Source organism: Budorcas taxicolor, chromosome 5 (genome assembly GCF_023091745.1).
Source record: "Budorcas taxicolor isolate Tak-1 chromosome 5, Takin1.1, whole genome shotgun sequence".
Classification (NCBI taxonomy): Eukaryota; Metazoa; Chordata; class Mammalia; order Artiodactyla; family Bovidae; genus Budorcas; species Budorcas taxicolor.
This window is the reverse complement of record NC_068914.1, coordinates 160,088,472-160,111,318: the sequence shown is the minus strand read 5'-3', so window position 1 is coordinate 160,111,318 and position 22,847 is coordinate 160,088,472. Positions and strand designations below refer to the sequence as shown.

The 22,847-nt window shown below is 48.8% G+C and overlaps 1 protein-coding gene across 1 annotated transcript in view; it reads right to left on the bottom strand.

The window, feature by feature from the left end:
* Positions 1-22,847, bottom strand: part of PPARA (peroxisome proliferator activated receptor alpha) — a 66,403-nt gene continuing 43,556 nt past the window's right edge. Inside the window, exons 4-8 of the mRNA XM_052639871.1 lie at positions 15,425-15,585; positions 13,621-13,759; positions 12,275-12,477; positions 5,489-5,936; positions 1-1,368 (exon numbers count right to left, since the gene is read on the bottom strand). Of these exons, the coding sequence (XP_052495831.1) occupies positions 1,121-1,368; positions 5,489-5,936; positions 12,275-12,477; positions 13,621-13,759; positions 15,425-15,585 (1,199 nt within the window). The 3' untranslated portion in view covers positions 1-1,120. The remainder of the gene's footprint in view (positions 1,369-5,488; positions 5,937-12,274; positions 12,478-13,620; positions 13,760-15,424; positions 15,586-22,847) is intronic.

Genomic DNA, 22,847 nt, shown 5'->3' with positions numbered 1-22,847 from the left:
AGGAACTTTGCCCTCTCCACCCCAGGGAGCAGCTGCCACCAACAGGGGTTAAAAGAAACAAAGCTGCATATTTAGAAAAGCAACACAGAAAAAGACCAAGGAGCTGCCTTGACAGAGGGGGCTTGGAGCAAATTTACAAATAACTTGTCAGTTTGCCCATGGAGACGCGACCCTGGCCCCCAAACAGCTCGGCTCGGTGGATTCCGATTTGATAGGGAATCGAGCCGAGAGGAATGAGAAGTGGACTACACTTCAGTCCCTCTTGTTCCTGCTGACCACAGGTGCTAGCTTAAAACAGGGCGGGGATTGAGTCCAGGGGGGCCTTGAGACATGGCTTTCTGGAATCTTCTACACACACCTGGGAACAGACTTTTCCACATACTACTTACAACCACAAAAACAGCAAACTGAAACGAAACACCCGGTGCATTTCGATAAGCTTATTGAAATCATTCTTTGACATTCTAAATCCTGTGATTCAAAAATAGCACGTTGTCTTTCTTCGAATTCAAGAAACAGAACCGAAGTCTTCCAAATAAATATTTCGCTGCTTTTAAAATACTTAACCTTTGGAGACATCTATGTTTACAGGATTATAAAAATTAAAAAGTGCTGATTAGTTTTCAAAATTAAAAAAGAGCATAACAGTCAAAAAGGGGTAGAAAGGGAAGAGAGACCACGTATTTTGAGGTTAATTCACTGGTAAATTCCTAACACGATATAAAGAAATCTGCATTGATTCACATCAGGCACATTAAAAATCAGACCGCTGAACACCATTCCCCCTCATTTCCCAAGTCCTGACTAGTAGCTGCTTCTCACCAGCATTTCAAGACTGCACTGCTCTCAGAAGTGGTCACAAAAAAGAAATGTGGAGTAGCCTTCCGGTTACCTAGGCAGTAAACCTCCCGTTGTTCCAAGGTTTCCATGGGGGACATTTGTGCAAAGCTGCGTTGCTCCGTCTCTCCTCTGTAGCGCCGCCGCCTCTGAAAACCCGCGAGAAGCCCCTCCCCGCGCGCGCGCCCGGGAGAAGCCCCTCCCCGCGCGCGCGCCCGGGCCGTCAGCACATGTCCCTGCAGACCTCCTGCAGAAGCCCCTCCCCGCGCGCGCGCCCGGGCCGTCAGTACATGTCCCTGTAGATCTCCTGCAGCAGCGGGTGCAGGGCGGCGTCCGACTCCGTCTTCTTGATCACCTGCACCAGCTGTGCGTGCTCCGTGACCAGCTGCCGCAGGTCTGCCATCTTCTGCAGGAGTTTGGGGAAGAGGAAGGCGTCGTCAGGATGGTTGTTCTGGAGATGGAGTTTGAGCACGTGCACAATTCCCTCCTGCATTTTCTCAATGTGTCCTACGTTTAGGAGGCCGGGCCGATCTACCCTCAGGAGAGAGGAGAGAGGGTGAGTGGGGTAACCAGCACGGTAATGCCGAGAACAGTCTTCCAGTCTGAGAAACCAGACATCCTGACTGGACTCTGCCTTTCTTACCCAAAGCTCAGCCGCCTTTACACACGGGCCACTTGCCTAGAAGACAGAGCTGCATTTTTCCCAAATCGCTGGGCCTGGGACAGACAGGAGAAATACTCGTTCCTAAATATTTCTTTTCTTTTTTTAAATGTATTTTATTTATTTGGTTGCACCAGGTCGTGGCTGCAGCTCACGGGATCTTCCATCTTCACTGGGGCATGTGGGATCTAGTTCCCAGATCAGGGCTCGATCCTGGGCCCTCTCCACTGGCCTCGAGGAGCCTTAGCTGCTGGACCACAAAGGAAGTCCCTCTCAGTACTTCTATGACCTTAAAACCACAGCTACCTTAACGGGTGGCTGCTTCATTTAGAGTTTATCTCATGACCACCTGTCAGGGGAAAACTCCCAAAACATTAGGAGTAGAAGCTATACAGACAACCTGCAGCTGCTGCTGCTGCTAGGTCGCGTCAGTCGTGCCCGACTCTGTGCGACCCCACAGACGGCAGCCCACCAGGCTCCCCCGTCCCTGGGATTCTCCAGGCAAGAACACTGGAGTGGGTTGCCATTTCCTTCTCCAATGCATGAAAGTGAACCTACTTGTGCCTAATATGGAAAATGATATCCTTCTTCCTACATCTTCTTAGGTACTCCGTTTCAACAGTATTTAAGCAGTGTGGTTATGTCCGACACAGGTTTAATGTGGTATAAAGCATCACTACAGGTACCGTCTAACGTGTGTGGGTATGTGCGCCCAGTCGCTCAGTCGCACCCAACTCTGTGACCCCATGGACTGTAGCCCGCCAGGCTCCTCTGTCCATGGGATTTCCCAGGCAAGAATACTGGCGTGGGCTACCATTTCCTTCCCCAGGGGGTGTTCCTGACCTACGGCTTGAACCCGTGTCTTATGTTTCTTGCATTGGCAGGCAAATTCTTTACCACTGTGCCATCTGGGAAGCCCACCTTCTAATATGAATCAGACAGAAAGTAGGCGGAGCCAGAAAGGAATGAGGGGATGGATACAGGCTGGAGAGGGGCTGAGGACACCTGGAGAGGGGACATGTGAGGCTTGCACCAAGAAAAGTGAGGTGGACACCAGGTGGCCTCCCCAGGTGGCTCAGACATGGGCACCAGGCACCTGGGGCAGCTCAGACCATGCATCCTGCCCTTGACCCAGAAAGATCAGCCCTCACCATGCGTATTCAACAGGCAGCGCTCTCTTTAGAGTCCCACACATCACTAGGGTTTCAGAAGTGTTGCTCGCAATGTGGACTTGTCGTTCTTTGGGAGGGGGGGATTGTAAAATAAATATTAGGTTTTTAAAGAGAGAAGTTTTAAAAAAGTAATAAGTGAGTCCCACTTCATAACTGTAGCCCCATCATACAGATTTCATGTATGTCTCACCAGATATTTTTCTGATCTGATTATAATTTCTTTTATAAAACTGTGGTCACACTACTTATATAGACAGTCATGCATCACTTTCCCCACCACACTGCTTCTTGAGCATGCAAAGGACAGTGGCAGATTATGCACGGCTGCCTTGCCACTCTGCTTTTTACCTCCACCTAACTGTGCCCAGCTGGATGGCCAGAGGGACAGACCTCATGGAGCTGGGCCACCCTCACCCAGCTCCGTGTCCGGAGTTGGGGCTGCTGCGGCCAGCCTCAGTTCCGCGAGCGAGGGACTCACGGGGCACTACAGCTTCAGGCAGCAGTGGCCCCGTGGCTCTCATGGCTGGGTTGGGTCAGCTAAGTTTACAGTAGAGGGCTGACCTTCTTAGACCCAGGACGGCTATTTAAAGGAACATGAGGCTGAGCCAAAATTCTGCAGAGCCAGCTCCCCGCACAGAGGCCCAGGTTTTCCTTCACTGGAATCCGTTTCCTCTGGCAAAGCATGCTGTGCAGTCATGCCTGTTAGCTAGCTACTGATGCTTTTCATTATGAAATCGCACAAGTATACCAGCACAGACAGCAAGTGCACTAACGACCGTGGGGCACTTTATAGAACACTGTCTGCAAGATGGATACAAAATGATAAGAACAGTTATAACACAGTCGTCCCACGGTATCTGTGTGGATTGCTCCAGGACCCCTTGAGAGTCCCTTGGACTGCAAGGAGATCCCACCAGTCCATCCTAAAGGAGATGGGTGTTCATTGGAAGGACTGATGCTGAGGCTGAAACTCTAGTACTTTGGCCACCTGAGGCAAAGAGCTGACTCATTTGAAAAGACCCTGATGCTGGGAAAGATTGAAGGCGGGAGGAGAAGGGGACGACAGAGGATGAGATGGTTGGATGGCATCACCGACTCAATGGACATGAGTTTGAGCAAGCTCTGGGAGTTGGTGATGGACAGGGAGGCCTGGCATGCTGCAGTTCATGGGGTCACAAAGAGTCGGACACGACTGAGAGACCGAACTGAACTGAACTGCAACACCCAAATCCATGAAAGCTCAAACCCCTTACATAAAACGGCACATAACCCGTGCACATCCTCCCAAACATACTGCATCACCTCTAGACCACCTGTAATGCCTCAGGCAGTGTAAACAGTATGTGAACAGTTGCCAGTGTGTGGCAAATTGAAGTTTTGTTTTTTGGAACCTTCTGGAATTTTTTTTTCTGCATGTTGACTCTGCAGGTGCAGAACTGACGAGTATGGAGGGCTGACTGAATATGATGGTGTTATTATAACATATACATTGTAATATTACTACGATTATATCTGATATATAATAGTGGATATGATAATAATGAAAGTGAAAGTCACTTAGTCGTGTCCGACTCCTTACGACCCCATGGACGCTACAGTCCACGGAATTTTCCAGGCCGGGATACTGGAGTGGGTGGCCTTTCCCTTCTCCAGGGTATCTTCCCAACCCAGGGATAAAACCCAGGTCTCCCACATTGCAGGCAGATTCTTTACCAGCTGAGCCACAAGGGAAGCCCATGATGATAAGAGATATCACTAAATATTAATTATTAATGATCCCTAATATATTTTGCTGTTGCTTAGTCACTCAGTCATGCCCAACTCTTCGCAACCCCGTGGACTGTAGCCTGCCAGGCTCCTCTGTCCATGGGATTTCCCAGGCAAGAGTACTGGAGTGGGTTGCCATTTCCTTCTCCAGGGGATCTTCCCTACCCAGGGATCGAACTCGCATCTCCTGCATTGACAAATGGATTCTTTACAGCTGAGCCACCAGGAGAATGCCCCCTAATATACTTTATTACTGGAGTGGGCTGCCACTCCCCCCTCCAGGGGATCTTCCTGACCCAGGGGTCAAGCCCAGGTCTCCTGCACTGCCGGCGGATTCCTTACTGTCTGAGCCACCAGGGAAGCCTGACATACCGCACCCTGTTACAGACCAACTATCATTCACGCAGTTACAGGTGGGACATGTCACTGTGGCACAAGTGTGTCGCCGTCTTGTCACTCAGCCACTCGGTCGTGCCCAGCTCTTCTGGGACCCCATGAGCTGTGGCCCAAGAGGCTCTGCTGGGTTGCCATTTCCTTCTCTGTGGGACCTTCCTGGCCCACGGATTGAACCCACATCTCCTGTTTGGTAGGCGGATAATGTGTTTTATATAAAGTAACATGAAGACACTGCCATATATAAAATAATCAAGAGAGACCTCCTGTGCAGCACAGGGGACTCTTACCCTGTAACCACCTAAATGGGAAAGTAATCTGAAAAAGAACAGACACATGTGTATGGGTATCTGAATCACTTCGCCTCACACCTGAAACTAACAAGACTATAAACCAACTATACTCCAGTGTAAAATAAGAATTGTTAAAAATAAAAAGTTAAAGCTCTGAGACAGGAAAAATTACCTTTGCTACAATATGATCCAACATGGATCTCCTTCTCACTGAATCCTGGTTAGTGTCACTGTGGGCGCTCGGACGCCCTCCCCACCTGCCCCCAGCGGTGGCTCCGTGCCACTCACGTCGGATTCACCGCTGCTGGGTTCTCAAGACGGGAGGCCGTAAGTGCCCTGGCACCGACGCGAAATCAGCGACTTACCTCCGCAGCAAATGATAGCAGCCACAAAGAGGGAAATATCACTGTCGTCCAGCTCCAGTGCATTGAACTTCATTGCAAAGTCGAACTTGGGCTCCATGATATCACAGAAGGGTTTTCTTAGGCTTTTAAGGAACTCACGGGTTATGAAGCCATTCCCATAGGCTACCAACATCCCGTCTTTGTTCATCACAGAAGACAGCATCGCAAATATGGCTTCGTAAACTCCATACTTCAGCAGGGTGACTTGGTCGTTCAAGTCCAAGCTTGCAAACCCCGGGATGGACTTGGCGAACTCCGTGAGCTCGGTGACGGTCTCCACGGACGTGCACTGGCAGCAGTGGAAGATGCGGACCTCCGCCTCCTTGTTCTGGATGCCGTTGGCCACCAGCTTGGCCACCAGGGTCTTCTCGGCCATGCACAGCGTCTCCATGTCGTGGATGACGAAGGGCTGGAAACCAAGACACTGGAATAAGTTGGACGACTGGTGACAAGCTGTCTTCTTAATTATCATGAAACTGATGGGTAGCCCCTGAAGTTCAGCCGCCTGAGAAGCAAAGTACATGCACGACACAGTCCCCGCCCTTAGACAGCCTCAGAATCGGCTGGGGGTGAAAAGACGTTCAGTAGCGGACAATATACATCAGAAAGACAGTCATCATCATCGCCTGGAACTGGGGGGGATTTCATTGCTAAGGAGGTGAAGGACCTCCCTGGCGGTCCAGTGGTTAGGATTCCGTGATTCCACAGCTTTGGGCCCGGGTTCAATCCCTGGTCAGGGAACTAAGATCCTGCATGCCTTGCAGCACGGCCAACAGCAACAAAGTAAAGTACTGATTTTGGCAATAAAGCTCACAGGAAAGAGAATATTAGCAAACCACTCTAAATATTTGATAATTTTCTCTGGATTCCCAAATACTACTGCAATAGCCAATCATTAGAATAATTCTTTTTTTTTCTATAAACAATGATGGTGGTGGTTTAGTTGCTAAGTTGTGTCCGACTCTTGCGACCCCATGGACTGTAGCCTGCCAGGCTCCTCTGTCCGTGGGATTCTCAAGGCAAGAATACTGGAGTGGGTAGTCATTTCCTTCTCCAGGGGATCTTCCCACCCAGGAATTGAACCTGAGTCTCCTACATTGCAGGCAGATTCTTTACCGACTATGCTACAAGGGAAGCCCTGAGCTACAAGGGCTTCAAGCCCTGAGCTATAAACAATAATGGTTCATTTATTTCAGAGACTCTAAAAAAAACAAATCCTAGTATTTATTTTGGCAAAGTCATATTTAAATCAATGAAAAGTGATAAAACAAATGAAATGATCATAGTCACTGATCATTGGGGAATATGTTCTATTTTAACAATGAACTTTTGGTAAGTTGGGATTTCCTGGTGGTTCAGACAATAAAGAATCTCCCTGCAATGCAGGAAACCCAGGTTTGATTCCTGGGTCAGGAAGATGCCCTGGAGAGGGAAATGGCAACCTCCTCCAGTATTCTGGCCTGTAAAATCCCACAGATGGAGGAACTTGGCGGGCTACAGTCCATAGGATTGCAAAGAGTTGGACATGACTGAGCAACTTCACTTTCACTTGGTAAATTATTCATTACGTGCATGCGTGCTAAGTTGCTTCAGCCGTATCCGACTCTTTGCGACCCCATGGACCATAGCCCCGCCAGGCTCCTCTTGTCCATGGGATTCTCCAGGCAAGAATACTGGAGTGGGTTGCCATGCCCTCCTCCAGGGAAATTATTCATACAGTAATTCTTAGTTTTTCCATTTTATGGACGTTAGAGATAACCATCCTTATCCAACACTATTGAATGAATAAATTTTGCATGTAAATAAATGTAACTCAGAAAGTTGGCATCTGTGTTGAAGTAAATGGACAGCACTGTTAAACCCTTGCTCTCTGGGGATAAACCGGAAAGCCTCACAGGACCCCCTTTCCTGGTGCAGAAGACTGAAATCTCCCCACCACTGCTCCACATTCTGAGACAGTCTCCACAATCTCCAAATGCTTGTGGCAGCTCCCTAAACGTGGCCTCACCATGTGCATCTAAACCCACCCATCCTATCATTTTATAAGGATCTAGTGGGCTTCCCCGGTGGCTCAGATGGTAAGGAAACTGCCTTGAATGCAGGACACCCAGGTTCGATCCCTGGGCCGAGAAGATCCCCTGGTAAAGGGAATGGCAACCCACTCCACTGTTGTTGCCTGGAAAATCCCACGGGCAGAGGAGTCTGGCTGGCTGCAGTCCACGGGGTTACGCAGAGTCGGACACGACAGCGACCAGCACAGTGGAGGACAGACGAGATGGTGGGCCGTGGATTCGGAGCCAGTGTGCACAGAAGAGATGGTGTGTCTGGTGGGGCTCAGGAAAACGGGCACAGATAAACCCTGCAGCTGAAATGCAGCCAGATCCTTCTGCGGACAGGAGAAACGGCAGCCTGCGGGGGAGCTCGCTGACTCTTCCACAGGCCGGCGATGAAGCAGGCTGAGGCGTTATGTTCAGTCCCCGCTGGACAAACGCTGAGTGGACGAGCAGCCCAGTGATTTTAAGAACCACTCTGCAAGTGGGCAGATCACATCACTGACAGAGCCTCCGGGCCCCACGGCATGACGTGTGCCCTTTCTGGGCTCACGAGCGTCGGGATGAGACACCTGCAGGGCACCTGTGGGGTGTACCTGGCACAGAGGCGGAGGTGCTGGGATAATCTGACGCACTGTCTTTGAAATGTCTAAACAGAATTAGAATTCGCAAGATAGTCTTGGACCAAAAAAAAAAAAAGATCTGATTTCGCATCTGAGACAAGGAAGTATTTTTTAAATTATCTGTGAAGGACTGCAAGCATCCTGAATACAAAACTTAAAGCCAAATTTCTAGCAATCTCAGGTTTGATGGAGAAAGACTAAAACTATCTTTTTCCAAAGACTTTACAAGCAGGCCAGGTTGACCATTTTGGGAGGAAAGTTTGGGGGCAGTTTTTATGAAGTTAGAGCTCAGATTTAAAGTGGACTAGAAAAATATTTTCAAAGAATACATGGCAGTGTTTCCTCAATTGCAGAAAATACAATATAAGTCCACCTTGACTTTATGCAGATCACTGACTTTTTAAAGGCACATTCAGCAGAAATAAAAATGTTCAATGAATTTTTTTAAAAATGAGTTTTGTTGTTAAAAAAAACAACGACTGGAAAAACACTGAGCTAAATGAAGTTAGGTCTTGCCAGCGTCTTTAACATAATGAGTGTACGCCGTCTATCTTTTAAGAATGGGGTTAGGGCCTTCCCTGGTGGTCCAATGGTTAAGGCCTTGCAATGCAGGGGACGCCAGTTCAATCCCTGGTCAGGAAACTAAGATCCCACATCTCACGCCACTGAGCCCAAACTAGAGAGTCTGTGACCCACAGCGAAAGATCTCACATCTCAACTAAGACCTGATGCAGCCAAATAAACATTTTTTAAAACAGAAATCACCTGCTAAAAAATTTATTAAGAAAAAAAAAAAAGAACTGTTTGACTGCAGAATGCCTATTATTATTGGTAGGACATTCCATAGGACTAGCAGACTGGCTACATAATTTTCAGGGCCCAGTGCAACATGCCAGCCACTTACTCAGAAGCGATTAAGGCTTTCAAGACGGTGACAGAGAGCATGAAACGCCAGCGCAGGGCCCGCTAAGCGGGGGCGGTATGTGGCAGGACACACACCCAGGACGCCAGCCCTGGACTAGTTTACGTGAAACATTCTCTCACAAGTGAAGACTTCGATCATAACGAGTATTTCATTTTTATAAAATTATCAGTTGGGTTTTAGAAGGCAGGCCTCATTAACAGGCAAAATTAGAAACCATTTGGATTCAAAACAAGTGCAAACATTTAAAATTATGTTTATTATAGCCGAAGAGAAGTTGTAGAGCGAGACCCTTGACAGTTTGCCAAACTTTATTGAGAAATATTCTCCGTTAGGCTATTTTAGAAGTCCTGGAAGCTTTCATTTAACTTTGGAATGTGCCTTTTCTACTCAAGCTTGAATATGAATATATCTGATGTTACAAGTGGTCGTTTTAAATCAATAAAGCACATCATAAAAAGTTTAAACAGTACAAGGCAGAAAGCTGCCCACTTTCCCCTCAGAACTGTGCGTGCGTGCATGCTAAGTCCCTTCAGTCATGTCCGACTCTGCGATCCCATGGACTGTACCCTGCCAGGCTCCTCTGTCCAAGGAATTCTCCAGGCTAGAATCCTGGAGTGGGTTGCCATGCCCTCCTCCAGGAGACCTTCCTGACCCAGGGGTCAAACCCTTGTCTCGTTAGGTCTCCCGCACGGGCGGGCGGCTCCCACTAGTGCCACCTGGGAAGCTCCCCCCCAGATCACTCTGGGCCAAGTCCAGAAGGCTCCCCTCACGGATACATTTTTTTTTTTTGCCACCTGAAGTGTTCTATGTGTGTTAATGATATTCCTTATAAGAGTTCATTTCTGAAACACATTCAAAGAGCATTTTCTGTGAAAACTTAGGCAGCACCATCTTTTAGGAGAAATTTAATTGTGAGTTATTTGGTAGAATTGCTTTGGATGACATTATCTAATAAGCTCTTGATGAGGTTTTACTATACATTTCTCGATATAAAACGGTATGTTTTTCAGCCTACTGACAACTGAAGTTATAGGTATAAAATTTCAACACAGCACAGCAGGCCAGACCCCAGGGTGTGGTGGGAGGGGTGTCAGGCCGGGACCCGCTGTGCCTGGGCAGCTCTGCCTCTGTCTGAGCACAGATGGAGCAGCGCAGACCGTGGCCCCGAGCTGGATGCTCCAAGCTCTGGCGTGCCCTGGGCAGGCCAGGGAGACAGGGGAAGGGCCACGTCTCCATGTATGCGGGGCATGGGGCGGGAAGTGAGCCCACCTGGGAGCAAACAGGGTCATCAAAGGCAGTCACTGTTCCCTGGACACTCCCTTTCAAACTGGTACCCGTAATGCTGCGGTTTGGAGGTGGGTGCAGAAGCAAGCGACGGACACTTAGCCATATCCTGCACTCAATTTTCCCCATCCAGTGAGACCTAATCCTAGACTACTTGTCTACTATTTATTTCCTTAAGGCCAAAACACAGATTCCTCTCCCCAAGTCACTGTGTGACAGTCCTCAACTGTCCAGGTTCCCACTGGCCTTGGGTGACGGGCTCCTCCTCGGAGTGCATGGACCTCAGTGGGATACGGGAAAGATACTCTGCGGAAACCAAGTTAGTATTAAAGAAGAGTGCTTGGCTCAGAGTAAAGATGACTTTTAAGTTTGCTCTACATTCTGGAAACCCAAGGGAGAAGTAGAAGATCTCAGCAACATGTCAAAAGATTCAAAGAGATCAAAAATTTGGACTACAAGATCAAACCAGTCAATCCGAAAGGAAATCAACCCTGACTATTCACTGGAAGGACTTGATGCTGAGGCTGAAGTTATAATACTTTGGCCACCTGATGGGAAGAGCTGACTCACTGGAAAAGACCCTGATGCTGGGAAAGATCGAAGGCAAGAGGAGAAGGGGACGACAGAGGATGAGATGGTTGGATGGTGTCACTGACTCAATGGACATGAGTGAGCAAACTCTGGGAGATGGTGAAGGACAGGGAAGCCTGGTGTGCTGCAGTCCGTGGGGTCGCAAAGAGCCAGACATGATTTAGCAACTGCACAACAACAACTTGGGGCTATACCAATCATTTCCAGGGTAGAAATTCAAAGGTGAAAGGTTACTTTGCTTTCACCCCGGTGATGTGGGAAGGATTGAGTCTGTGCTGGCCCAGCATGGGTGCAGCTTTACCAATTTAACGAGAGTTCACTCAAACCCTTCTAAAGTACCTCAGCCTATTTCACTGGAGAAATCACCAAAGAATGAAAAGACTCAGTAGAAAAGACGGTGGGTGTCTTCATGAAAGTAAGCAGCTTGTGAAATCCTTTATTTTCCCGTGACTAAAAGTTCCAGCTTGTAATTCCCAATAGGGATGGCTTCAAGCTACTCATTAGTACAAATTAAACCTGTTGCACCACGCTCATAGGGAAGGGGCAGAACGTCTTGATTTGCCAACCTCGGGCCATGCCCCGCTTTGAAGGCCACTCTGAGATCAGTCCTGTAACGGAGACAGAGGCTGGGCTCGCTGTGGGGTGGGGACCGGGTGGGGACTGGGTTGGGGCCGGGTGGCGCTAGGCTGGGCAGGCAAGTGTCGGTGCCCACAAGGGGCATTCTCAGTTGCTCCCAAGAAGGTCCAGAACTGTCCAAAAGACAGTGAAAATAAAGTTACTGAAAACAAAAGGACCCCTTCTAAGCCCGGAGATGTCATTTGCTTCTCACTAGAGAAAAAGAAGATGAGGGGTGGGTAGGAAGGGGGCACACTGGAGAGGAGAGAGTATTTTTTTAGGAGCAAGGATATAAGGGCACATTTTGAGTCAGAAGGGAATGGTTTCATTTTCTGAGATTTAAAAAAAAAATCACTGATACAGCTCTAGAATCTGGTAAACTATTAAACAGAGGTTTTGGGCACATTAATTACACAGTCATTATACTAACTTGGTTGCTGGGAGCTTTGAGGTGGATCAAATGGATGGGAATTGCTGTCAGGCTGAGTTTCATAGTGTCTGAACGAAACTGTTTCCATTGCATTGTCTGTCGTTGGCCTTGGGGATAAATATTTTCTCAACATTCAGAACATACCTCCTCCACCCTCTGCTACGACTCTAGCTGACGGGTTGCCCAGGGAGCCCGTCAGACTGTAACAAACAGAGCAGAGCCACCCACCGGATTGTTGTTGGTCTTCCCGGCAAGGATGACCCGGGCCTTGACCTTGTTCATGTTGAAGTTCTTCAAGTAGGCCTCATAAATCCTCTTGGCCAGAGACTTGAGATCTGCGGTTTCGGAATCTTCTAGGTCATGTTCACACGTAAGGATTTCTGCCTTCAATTTTGCTTTTTCAGATCTTGGCATTCGTCCAAAACGAATCGCTGGGGGTCGGAGGGGAGACACGGAATCATGGAACACAGAGAGACGAAGGACACAGTGGGGAGTGGTGACTGACAGCTGCGGGGAAAGTTCACACTATGGGTCAAACTGTGGGCGAACATTAGCAGGAAGTTAGAACACACTTCACGACTCAGCTTTCTCCCTGTGGAGCGGTGAGCATGCTACTCACACCCCATATATCCTAGACTTTTAAAACCAAGAGGTTAAAGTAAAAATTAGCACCATTACTCACTTCATCAACAGGACTGGCTCAAGGTCACTTCATGTTATTAAGTATATAATTGACCCTTTCAATCAAGGAGATGAAAGTGAGCCTTAGAAGGAGTTAACTATTACCTTTTTCCTTCTCAGAAGGTAGACACGCAACTCTTATGGACATTATTTTAAACTTCCTTTCATATAGTAATTGGCATGTTTTAAAATAAAAGTAGGGGGACTTCCCTGGCGGCCCAGTGGTTAGGACTCCACGCTTCCAATGCAGGGGGCGTGGGTTTGATCCCTGGTTGGGAAAGGATCCCACATACCACGTGGCTTGGCCAAAAATAATAGTAATAATTAAAATAAGAGTATGACTGAATATAATTAAGCTTATAATATGGTGAAATGTTTGAAATGGCACACACTTCATATATATGATCTGAACATTATCACTGTGATTTCCAATTGGTTGCAAAATCTTATATCCAAGTTTCACCATTTGAAGTTTCTAACCATAATTCCAAGGGCTCTACTGGATTTCTGCGCTTTGAGACTTCCTTTTTAGGCTCTCGTGTTACAAAATGACCTGAATATTAAATGCTGCAGCACATTCATTCAAAGTACAGCACGTTCCGAGCCCACAAGGGAGGCAGATGGAGGCATGAAAAGTGAAAGTGAAAGTGAAGTCGCTCAGTCGTGTCCGACTCTTTGCGACCCCGTGGACAGTAGCCCACCAGGCTCTTCCGTCCATGGGATTCTCCAGGCAAGAATACTGGAGTGGGTTGCCATTTCCTTCTCCAGGGGATCTTCCCGACCCAGGGATCGAACCCACGTCTCCCACACTGCAGACGCTTTAACCTCTGAGCCACCGGGGACGCCCAGATGGAGCCATGGGTGGGTAAAGTTCGAGAGCCAACCTTACCTACCGTTATGGGACATCCCAACGGAAAGGCACTTGTGGAAGCGACAGTACTGGCACTTATTCCGGTTCTTTTTCTGGATCTTGCAGCTCCGGTCGCATCTGTCATACACCAGCTTCAGCCGAATCGTTCTCCTAAAGAAGCCCTGTGGATCAGTACACGGTGGGTTAAAGAATAGGACCACTGATGAATCAATGTCCTCCTTTATTCACGCTTCTTGTTGTTCACTTATTGCCTCTTTTAAGATGAACTAAATGCAGAGAAACGGTTCATCTAAAAAGTCTGATGTCGGCACTTCCCTGGTGGCCCTGTGGTTAAGACTCCCCTCCCAGTGCAGGGGGCACAGGTCTGATCCCTGGTTGGGGAACTAGATCCCATGTGCAGCACAGCCCAGGCAAATAAATAAATAAAGTTCTTATATTAAAAAAAAAAGTCTAATGTAATTGAAGCAGGTTTACATGGAAAAGTAAGAAAATGAGGCAAAATTCAAAGTAATACCAATACATCCTCACCTGGGAAGACACACAATCTCCCAAAGAGTGACTCCACCCAGCCAAGATTTCTACAAATGTGACTTTCTCTTCTTAGAGAGCAGGTCCATTTGGGTGATGAAAATGTTCTAAGCATTTTTTGTGGGAGAACATAAACTCTCTAAAAGATAAAGATTATATAATAAAGGGAAGCTAGCTGGTTATAAATGGAGAAGGCAACGGCACCCCACTCCAGTCCTCTTGGCTGGAAAATCCCACGGATGGAGGAGCCTGGTGGGCTGCAGTCCATGGGGTCGCTAGGAGTCCGACACGATTGAGCGACTTCACTTTCACTTTTCACTTTCATGCATTGGAGAAGGAAATGGCAACCCACTCCAGTGTTCTTGCCTGGAGAATCCCAGGGACGGGGGAGCCTGGTGGGCTGCTGTCTATGGGCTTGCACAGAGTCGGACACGACTGAAGCGACTTAGCAGCAGCAGCTGGTTGTAAATAACTTTCTTGCTTTATAAAAGCATCTTAAACTTTACCCGGTGAGAAACAACTTAAAAAAAACCCCAAAGTAAACAAAGGTGACTCAATCATGGCCCAGCGGAAAGACAGCTTTGCGGGGAGCAAGGCACTCGCTGTGGAGCCCGTGGTTCGGGTGGATGGGCCCCTGGCACAAAGGACACACTGGGGCGTGCCGCAGCGGCCGGGGAGGACTCGGCCCGGGGTCTGGCCGTTGGCCGGCATGTGCTGTGGGCTCCGATGGTGCTGATGCTTGTGAGGACCACTGCCCTCCACGGCCTTCTGAGGACGATGGAGAGAGAATGTGCGCGGAAGCTCTCTGACCGTGCATCCCCATGAAGGGAGCAGCCTTAACGTGGTTCATTCTCCTTCAAACAGCACACTTGCTACATCACGTATAAAGAGCAGTCCAGCAATATGCCACAGGCTTTCCAAAGAGAGAAATGAACGTGTTAATGGGGTCGGTTTCTGATCAACAGCTTTCACGTGCTTGTACTAAGTCACTTCCGTCGTGTCTGACTCTGTGCCACCCCATGGACTGTAGCCCGCCAGGCTCTTCTTGTCCATGGGACTTTCCAGGCAACAATACTGGAGTGGGTTGCCATTCCCTTCTCCGGGGGATCTTCCCCGCCCAGGGATTTAGCCCGAGTCTCTGTGGCTCCTGCACTGCAGGCGGATTCTTTACCACTGAGCCACCAGGGACGCCCTTCAGCAGATCTTTCTTACTAACAACAAACATTTGTGTGTAAGATAAAGGGAAGCACACATGGTCCCTGAAAGGTCACTTTTCTCCGCACCTCGGATCCCCGTACCTTGCAGCCCTCACACGCGTGGACACCATAGTGGTAGCCAGAGGCTTTGTCCCCGCAGATCCTACACTCGATGTTCAGGGCGATGCTGGACGACTCCTCGGCGCTGCCAGGGACCGCGGGGTAGGAGGCAGATGAGGGGCTCGAGGCTGGGGACAGGGTGTCTAGGAAAAGAAGGGGAGGGCTTATGAACTTCCACACTCTCACCATCCAACATCCAGACCAGCTTTCTGAGGATCTGATCCCTGCCTAACCACCCTCTGCCCTCAACTCCCCCCACCCCACCGCCCCGGGCTTTCACTGGGGAGGCGTCAGCTGGTGGGTAGGGCTCCTTTCCTGTGTCAGCCCTGGCCCGGCCCTCCCACAGCGACCAGGGCTGGGACATCTGGAAGCTCCCCTAGCCAGGGACCCCCCCAACTAAAAAAAAAACTATACGCTTTAACCCATAAAAATCAAAACAAAATGGACCAAATCATGGCCGCATAGAAGAGGCCACTTCCTCAGCAGCCTATACACACGAATGCTCACAGCAGCTTTGTTCTTCGTTGCCGAAGACTGAAGTGTCCCACACAGAACTTGTTGCTTTTTTTTTTTTGCATCCTCCCTTCCAGCCCTTTTGTACTTGTTAACTCAGTAAATTGCACCAAAAAGACAATAAAAATCCATGTGGGCAACCCAAAAGCACAACTCAAGAAAAAAAGAAGTTGGGCTTTCTTAAAATTAAAAACTCCTGCTCTGCAAAAGACACTGTTAAGAAAATGAAAAGACAAGCCACAGACTGGGAGAAGCTATTTGCAAAACATACGCAATAATAGAACTGCATCCAAAATGCATGAACGAGTCTTACAACTCGACAGTAATGAAACTAAAAAACTCAATTAAAAACAGGCAAAGGATCCAAATAGATATCTGGCTGAAGAAGACACACAGATAGCAAGCAAGAACATGAAAACATGCTCCCCATCAATGGTCACTGAGAACCTGAATTAAAACAACGAGACGTCACTGTGCAGCTATTGGAACGGCTAAAACCCAAAAAACTGACACCATCAAATGATGGGGAGCAGGTGGAGGAAAAGAAGCTCTCATTCTAGGGAAGCAGAATGGTGCAGCCACTTCGAAAGACAGTTTGGCGGTTTCCTATGAAGCAAAACAGTCTTAAAGAGTTACACTGCTAGATGTCGACATGCGGTGCTGGAGGAGACTCTCGAGAGCCCCTTGAACAGCAAGGAGATCCAACCAGTTCATCCTAAAGGAAATCAGCCCTGAATACTCATCAGAAGGACTGACGCTGAAGCGGAAGCTCCAACACTTTGGCCACCTGATGCGAAGAGCCGACTCATTGGAAAAGACTCTGATGCTGGGAAAGACTGAAGGCAGGAGAAGGGGACGACAGAGGATGAGATAGTTGGATGGCATCACCGACGTGATGGATATGCGTTTGAGTAAGCTCCGGGACTTGGCGATGGACAGGGAGGCCTGGCGTGCTGCCGTCCATGGGGTCGTGAAGAGTTGGACCAGACTTGGCGACTGAACGACAATACCAGTATTGACAAAAGTGATTTGAAAATGTGTGTCCACACAAACACCTACATGTGAGTGTTTCAGCAGCTTTATTCTTTTCAAACGTGTTTCTGAAGCATCGTTGCGTTAGTGCTGTGTTTAGTTGCTGCCGTACAGAACAGTGACTCGGCCACACATGCGTGTTCTGTTTCATACAGTTCGTCACAGGATACTGAACACGGCTCCCTGCGCTGTACAGTAGGGCCGCGTTGTTTCTCCACCCCATATACGCCAGCTTGCCTCTGCTAATTCCAGCTCCCGACTCGACCCTCCCTCCCCCTCCTCCCCCTCAGGAACCCCAAGTCTGCTCTCCGTCTCTGTGTGTCTCTGTTTTGTAAATGTGCTCATTTCTTTTTAAGTTTTAGATTCCACACACAGCTGATGTCATAAGCTATTGGTTTCTCTCCTTACGACTTAGTGTGATAATCTCCAGTTGCACCCATGTTGCTCCAAATGGCTGAGAAAAATGGAAAATCACTTCTCTTTTTTCATGGCTGAGTGATATTCCGTTGTGCCTACACATGCACCATGTCTTCTTTATCCACTCCTCTGTCGATGGACGTTCAGGAGGTTTCCGCGTCTTGGCTATTGTGGACAGCGCTTTAGTGCCAAGAGGCCCCTCAATAGGTGAGGTCAGTTCTGAAAGGCTACATATGCGGCTCTTAATGTCTGACATTTGGGGAAAGGCAGAGCTATCGGTGGTGAAAAGATCAGCAGCTGGAGTGGGGTTAGGGAGGCAGGGCTGAATGGGTGAAGCACAGTGGCTTTTTCGAGGTGGTGAAACTATTCATAAGAAATTGTAATGGTGAATACACGACCTAATTTATTCGTCAAAATCCACAGAGTTTTACGTTCAGAGTGAACTTTAATGTGTGCAAATAAACGAAAATAATTGAGGAGGTCCAGGGGTTCCAGAATGGCACACAGAATGCAATTATACAACCTTTCTTGCCTGGAGAATCCCATGGACTGAGGAGCCTGGTGGGCTGCAGTCCTCGGGGTCACAAAGAGTTGGACACGACTGAGTGACTTTACTTACTTACTTATATCACAAGTGTGGGAAGCATTTGTAGGAACGCTGATGAAGATGCTCGCCTGCATGACCTTGGAAATGCATGGAGTCTGTGAGTCCAGAGGAAAAGGGAACTGCCCCTGGTCACTGTCCTGAGCCGACAAGCTTGTTTCCCACAGGGCCCTGGGGGAGCAGTTCTAAGGTCACCACTTTTGCTGGTCTCTCACTCGGTCGTGTCCGAATCTTTGTGACCCCATGGACGGCAGCGCGCCAGGCCCCCCTGTCCATCGCCAACTCCCGGAGCTTGCCCAAACTCATGTCCATTGAGTCGGTGATGCCATCCAACCATCTCATCCTCTGTCGTCCCCTTCTTCTCCTGCCTTCAATCTTTCCCAGCATCAGGGTCTTTTCCAGTGAGTCAGTTCTTTGACTCTGGTGGCCAAAGTATTGAAGTTTCAGCTTCAGCATCAATCCTTCTAATGAACTGTCAGGACTGATTTCCTTTAGGATGGACTGGTTGGATCTCCTTGCAGTCCAAGGGACTCTCAAGAGTCTTCTCCAACACCACAGTCCAAAAGCATCAATTCTTCAGTGCTCAGTCTTTCTTTATTGTCCAGCTCTCACATCCGTACATGACTACTGGAAGAAAACCGTAACTTTGACGTAGGCAAAGTAATGTCTCTGCTTTTAAATATGCTATCTAGTTTTGTCATAGCTTTTCTTCTAAGGAGCAAGCATGTTTTAATTTCATGGCTGCAATCACCATCTGCAGTGATATTGGAGCCCAAGAAAATAAAGTCTGTCACTGTTTCCATTGTTTCCCATCTATTTCCCATGAAGTGATGGGACCAGATGCTATGCTCTTAGTTTTTTGAATGTTGAGTTTTAAGCCAGCTTTTTTACTCTCCTCTTTCACTTTCATCGAGAGGCTCTTTAGTTCCTCTTTGCTTTCTACCATAAGGGTGGTATCATCTGTGTATCTGAGATTATTGATATTTCTCCTGGCAATCTTGATTCCAGCTTGTGCTTCATCCAGCCCGGCATTTTGCATGATATACTCTGCATATAAGTTAAGTAAGCAGGGTGACAATATACAGCAGCCTTGACATACTCTTTTTCCTATCTGGAACCAGTCTGTTGTTCCATGTCCAGTTCTAACTGCTGCTTCCTGATCTGCATGCAGCTTTCTCAGGAGGAAGGTAAGGTGGTCTGGTATTCCCATCTCTTCCAGAATTTTCCAGAGTTTGTTGTGATCCACACAGTCAGAGGCTTCAGCATAGTCAGTGAAGCAGAAGTAGAAGGCACTACACCGGAAATGAAAGACTAAGTCTAAATGTTCACTTGACGGTGGATGGATGGTGGATGGTGGATGGATGGCGGATGGATGGATGGCGGATGGATGGATGGCGGATGGATGGATGGTGGGATGGTGGATGGTGGGTGGGTGGATGGATGGTGGATGGATGGATGGATGGGGATGGATGGATGGTGGGTGGTGGATGGATGGTGGATGGATGGATGGATGGTGGATGGTGGGTGGATGGATGGTGGATGGATGGATGGATGGTGGATGGTGGGTGGATGGATGATGGATGGATGGATGGATGGTGGGTGGTGGATGGATGGATGGTGGATGGATGGTGGATGGATGGATGGTGGATGGATGGATGGATGGTGGATGGATGGATGGATGGATGGATGGATGGTGGATGGTGGATGGATGATGGATGGATGGATGGATGGTGGATGGATGGATGGATGGATGGATGGTGGATGGATGGATGGATGGTGGATGGTGGATGGATGGATGGTGGATAGATGGATGGATGGTGGATAGATGGATGGATGGTGGATGGTGGATGGATGGATGGATGGTGGATGGTGGATGGATGGATGGATGGTGGATGGTGGATGGATGGTGGATGGTGGATGGATGGATGGATGGATGGTGGATGGATGGATGGTGGATGGATGGATGGATGGTGGATGGTGGATGGATGGATGGATGGTGGATGGTGGATGGTGGATGGATGGTGGATGGATGGATGGATGGTGGATGGTAGATGGATGGATGGATGGTGGATGGATGGTGGATGGATGGATGGATGGATGGTGGTTAGATGGATGGTGGATGGATGCTGGATGGTGGATGGATGGTGGATGGTGGATGGATGGATGGTGGATAGATGGATGGATGGATGGATGGTGGATGGATGGATGGTGGATGGATGGATGGATGGTGGATGGTGGGTGGATGGATGATGGATGGATGGATGGATGGATGGATGGTGGGTGGTGGATGGATGGTGGATGGATGGATGGATGGTGGATGGTGGATGGATGGTGGATGGATGGATGGATGGTGGATGGTGGATGGATGGATGGTGGATGGATGGATGGATGGTGGATGGATGGTGGATGGATGGATGGATGGTGGATGGATGGTGGATGGTGGATGGTGGATGGATGGTGGATGGTGGATGGTGGATGGATGGTGGATGGATGGATGGATGGATGGTGGTTAGATGGATGGTGGATGGATGGTGGATGGTGGATGGATGGTGGATGGTGGATGGATGGATGGTGGATAGATGGATGGAAGGATGGATGGTGGATGGATAGATGGTGGATGGATGGATGGATGGTGGATGGTGGGTGGATGGATGATGGATGGATGGATGGATGGTGGTTAGATGGATGGTGGATGGATGGTGGGTGGTGGATGGATGGTGGATGGTGGATGGTGGGTGGATGGATGGATGGATGGTGGATGGTGGATGGATGGATGGTGGATGGATGGATGGATGGTGGATGGATGGTGGATGGATGGATGGATGGTGGATGGATGGTGGATGGTGGATGGTGGATGGATGGTGGATGGTGGATGGTGGATGGATGGTGGATGGATGGATGGATGGATGGTGGATGGATGGATGGATGGCGGATGGATGGATGGTGGATGGATGGATGGATGGATGGATGGTGGAGGAATGAATGGATAGATGGATGGATGGATGGATGGTGGATGGTGGATGGTGGGTGGATGGATGGATGGATGGTGGATGGTGGATGGATGGTGGATGGATGGATGGATGGTGGATGGATGGTGGATGGTGGATGGTGGATGGATGGTGGATGGATGGATGGATGGTGGATGGTGGGTGGATGGATGATGGATGGATGGATGGATGGTGGTTAGATGGATGGTGGATGGATGGTGGGTGGTGGATGGATGGTGGATGGTGGATGGATGGTGGATGGTGGTTAGATGGATGGTAGATGGATGGATGGATGGCAGATGGATGGATGGTGGATGGACGGATGGATGGATGGATGGTGGATGGTGGATGGATGGTGGATGGTGGTTAGATGGATGGTGGATCGATGGATGGATGGCAGGTGGATGGATGGATGGATGGCAGATGGATGGATGGTGGATGGTGGATGGATGGTGGATGGATGGATGGATGGATGGTCGATGGTGGATGGATGGATGGTGGATGGATGGATGGATGGATGGTGGATGGATGGTGGATGGTGGATGGATGGATGGATGGATGGTGGTTAGATGGATGGTGGATGGATGGTGGATGGTGGATGGATGGTGGATGGTGGATGGATGGATGGTGGATAGATGGATGGATGGTGGATAGATGGATGGATGGTGGATGGATGGATGGATGGTGGATAGATGGATGGATGGTGGATGGTGGATGGATGGTGGATGGTGGTTAGATGGATGGTGGATGGATGGATGGATGGCAGGTGGATGGATGGTGGATGGATGGATGGATGGATGGTGGATGGATGGATGGATGGTGGATGGTGGATGGATGGTGGATGGTGGTTAGATGGATGGTGGATGGATGGATGGATGGCAGGTGGATGGATGGATGGATGGCAGATGGATGGATGGTGGATGGATGGATGGATGGATGGATGGTGGAGGAATGAATGGATAGATGGATGGATGGATGGATGGTGGATGGTGGATGGATGGATGGTGGATAGATGGATGGATGGTGGATAGATGGATGGATGGTGGATGGATGGATGGATGGTGGATGGTGGATGGATGGATGGTGGATGGTGGATGGATGGTGGATGGATGGTGGATGGTGGATGGATGGTGGATGGATGGTGGATGGATGGTGGATGGATGGATGGATGGTGGATGGATGGATGGATGGATGGTGGTTAGATGGATGGTGGATGGATGGTGGATGGTGGATGGATGGACGGATGGATGGTGGATGGATGGTGATTAGATGGATGGTGGATGGATGGTGGATGGTGGATGGATGGATAGTGGATGGATGGATGGATGGTGGATGGATGGATGGACGGATGGTGGATGGATAGATGGATGGTGGATGGATGGATGGTGGTGGATGGATGGATGGTGGTTAAATGGATGGTGGATACTGTTGGAGTGTGAGCTCACAGGTAAGAAGAGGCTAGAGTGGTCCATGAGGTGGTGGATTAGAGGTACAGACATTTGTTTGAATTTATATTACCTTAACATAGAGACAGACAGCTGTATATAGAAATACAGACACGTGTACATATGTGGGTATGTATGTACACATATATGTCTGCTCCATCAGCTGAGAGAGCCTAAAAGGAAAGATACTCCAGGGAATTTCCTGGTGGTCCAGTGGTTAGGGCCCCAGGCTTTTACTACCAAGGGCTCAGGTTCAATCTTTGGTTGGGAAAACTAAGATCTGGCAAGCCGTGGGGTGTGGCCAAAAAAAAAAGGGAAGATAAAGAAAAGATACTCCAAGAGCAACCTCAAATGCTTGGAGGGAACAGTATGGAGTATCTCAGAATCCTTAGGACCCTGGGTAAAAC